This window comes from Gavialis gangeticus, unplaced genomic scaffold (genome assembly GCF_001723915.1).
Source record: "Gavialis gangeticus isolate Ggan-Ray unplaced genomic scaffold, GavGan_comp1, whole genome shotgun sequence".
Lineage (NCBI taxonomy): Eukaryota > Metazoa > Chordata > Crocodylia > Gavialidae > Gavialis > Gavialis gangeticus.
In genome coordinates, this window is record NW_017729008.1 from 42,844,674 (window position 1) to 42,847,785 (window position 3,112).

At 57.5% G+C, this 3,112-nt stretch overlaps 2 protein-coding genes across 2 annotated transcripts in view; one reads left to right on the plus strand and one right to left on the minus strand.

Moving 5' to 3' along the window:
• KLHDC10 (kelch domain containing 10) overlaps positions 1 to 186 on the minus strand; it is a 44,861-nt gene extending 44,675 nt beyond the window's left edge. The window contains exon 1 of the mRNA XM_019509341.1: positions 35 to 186. Within this exon, the coding sequence (XP_019364886.1) occupies positions 35 to 186 (152 nt within the window). The remainder of the gene's footprint in view (positions 1 to 34) is intronic.
• A 2,467-nt stretch (positions 187 to 2,653) lies between these two features.
• The window catches only part of ZC3HC1 (zinc finger C3HC-type containing 1), an 18,206-nt gene continuing 17,747 nt past the window's right edge, over positions 2,654 to 3,112 (plus strand). The window contains exon 1 of the mRNA XM_019509670.1: positions 2,654 to 2,811. Within this exon, the coding sequence (XP_019365215.1) occupies positions 2,684 to 2,811 (128 nt within the window). The 5' untranslated portion in view covers positions 2,654 to 2,683. The remainder of the gene's footprint in view (positions 2,812 to 3,112) is intronic.

The window sequence follows — 3,112 nt, forward strand, 5'->3', positions numbered from 1 at the left end:
CCCTCCCGCTCCGCTGCCGCCGGCGCCACCCCGCCGCCGGTTGCCGTCCCAGCCGCCCTCCGCCGCCGACATGGCCCGGCCGTTCACACCCCTCGCCGCCCGGCAGTTCCCTACACCGCGCCGGGCCGGGCACGGCAGTGCCAAAGGGCTCTCGCGGCCGCCAGCCAATCCACAGCCGCCGTTCATGGCCCCAGCCAATAGGACGCCGACTTCTTGGCGGGTGGGACAGAGGAGCGGAGACGTCACCATAGGAAGGGCCGGGACAGACCTAACAAGTCGCTGACCGACACTTTCGAACGGCCGCCCTCGCCGCCACTGCGGTATTAGACCGGAGCAATAGAGAGCCGATCCCAAGCGTGTATCGATTGTGCAGCTCAGGCTGGGCTGTAGTGGGGGGGCAGGGGTGTCCCCCTCTTACCCCGCCCTGTGCAGCCTTGCTGCAGGCTGAGCCCAGCAGAGGACCCATCTATGCAGTGCCTTGCGTTGCGGGGTGTAACACACTATCACAACTCCAGGCATAAAGTGTGAACTGGGAGATCGGCTCCCTTGGGCTCCAGCAGTTCCTGCCACCATGTCCCACCTCCTCTGCACTCCCACCTCCTTCCTTGCCTGCCTACTCAGACCCTCCTTGCTTTTGCAACACGCTCACCACTCAAAAAGCAGAGCATCTCTCTTCTCCACTTGCCTCAGTTGCCTCTATTAATCCACAGGCAGGCCAAGCTTCCAGGTTACTTCCAGCCTCATAAGGATTTCCATGCATGGAGGCCCCTGTGCCTGCATAAAGCCCAATTGCAACCTCTCTGCCAGGGAGAGATTCATTCACTTGACCATGATCGTTTAAAGAGTGGTGGGCGAAGGAACAGAACCATGACCAGTATCAGAGTAGCAAGGACCCCGTGCTACTTCCAGGAGTCTGTGGGCATGTCTACACATTCATTAAGGCACCCTAGTTACTGCGCATTAAGAATATCCAAGCACTAAATCAATGCGCGGTAACTTGTGCTACTGTGCAGTAGCACCGATGAAAACTTTTCCAGTGATACTAACTGTGCAGTAGCCTAATAACACTGCACAGTAGCAAGGCAGGCAAAAACTATGCTAATACAGTAGTAGGTTACTAAGCATAGTGTCACTCATAAACCATGCACCAACGCTACTGCTCAGTAGCATAAGGTACTGCCCATTGTTTGTCCAAGTACTAAATTTAATGCATATTAACTGTAGGGGCGTAGGTTGTAGCCGTGTTAGTCTAAGGACACAGGCGGACAAGGTTCTTTGGGTGAATCTGGTATCTTTTATTAGACCAACTTAAATCATTAGCTACAGTGCGTTAATGAATGTGTAGACCCACCCACCAGCTCCTGGAAGTAGCACAGGGTACCTTGAGAGTGAAAAATATGTCACTCTCAAGGGAATGGGGGGCTAAGTGTCTGGCCTGGCTGGATTTGGGCCGGGTCTCTCTCCTGTGCGATAATAGCTCATGTAGAGCCCATCAATTTGGAGCCTGGTTTATGGTTTTCATTGCAAAATCCTTGCCTTCCTGTTACATCTTCCCTCTGCTTCTTCAGGAACCCGCTGACTCCTGCATGCTAGGGCTGTAAGTCCATTGAGGAGCGCTAGGGCTGAGGACTTGGCACCGTGGCTGGGGTGCTGTCAGTTGGCAGCCAGGCACGGCCAAACCATGTGTTGGGCTGGGCAAGTCTGTGGTGAGAAATGTCCAGGAGTGTCCCCTGGTGGCACGGAGACATGGTCTGGGGTGGCCCAAGAAGGATTTGTAGCTGTAATCCCAGCCCAAAGTCCAGTTCCTTATTCGGGTCCATGTATGTAGCACAGTGTGTGGGAGGGTGCTGTCAGTTGACAGCCTGGCACGGGCAAACTGCGTTTTGGGCCGGGCAAGTCTCTCGTCAGAGATGTCCAGGAGTGTTCCCCGGTGGCACGGAGACATGGTCTGGGTTGGCCCAAGAAGGTTTTCCAGCTATAATCCCAGCCCAAACCCGGTTCCTTATTCAAGCCATTATTCTTAGTACAGTGGGCATGGGGACTGTCAGTTGGCAGCCTGGGACAGTCCCCCGGTGGCATCAACAAGAAGTTTGGGGGGGCCCCAAGAACTATTTTGCCCCATAATCCCATCCTAATCTGACCTTCATTTAGGGCTCTGTACTTGATGTAGGATATTATTTTACAAAATAATGAGTACACCTGCCTAGCTCATGAAATTTTCTCTTGAGGATGTGCAGTTCATTAATGGCAAGCTTTTATTGGGTCTTCGTTAGCTTTTGAAAAAGGAACCAGGAATAAGCAACCAACTTCAGCCTCATCCTGTAGTCCAACCCCCTGCTCCAAGCAGGACCAGCCCCAGCTACATCATCCCAGCCAGGGCTTTGTCCAGCCGGGTCTTAAACACCCCCAAGGATGGAGACTCCCCACCCCTCCAGTCTGTTCCAGTGCTTCACCCCCCTCCTAGTGAGAGTTTTTCCTACTACCTAACCCGGCTCAACTGAGCATCCCTAAGCAGTGCAGCGAAACCTCCGGAGCTATCTGTCAGGTGCTTCCCCCAGCCCCGCAGGGGTGCCTTCCGGGCAGCTGCTCGGAGCAGGGGCCCTGGGGCGCGGGGCCGGAACCTTCCTGCCGCCGCCGCGTGTTTCCGGCCGGCGCGGGAGGCGCTGCGTAGCGACGGACCAAGATGGCGGCGCCCAGCGCGGCCGTGGCCCCGGGCTTGGGGGGCGACGCGCAGCCGCCTGCCATGACCCCGCAGAAGATCCGCGAGCTGATCGACGGCGGCATCGCCCCCGAGGAGCCCGGCGCGGAGGGGTGACTGCTGAGGGGGGGCTCTCCTCCCGTCTCCTGGCAGAGCAGGGGGTCGGGCCGGGCTGTGCTGGGGGGAGTCTCAGGCTCCCGGGCCTTGTGGGTGCCCCCGCTCCGCGGGCAGGGGGTTCAAGCCTCCCTCAGAGGCGGGGGGAGGCGGGGTGTGGCTGTGGCCAAGGAAGGGTCCGACATAGCGTCATGTTTGGGATCAGGAAGGACATTTACCCCGGTCAGATTGGAGTAGACTGGAGCTGCGGGAGTCGAGGGGGGAAGGGGGGAGGGATAGGGTGGGTGAGGGGAGGGGTTG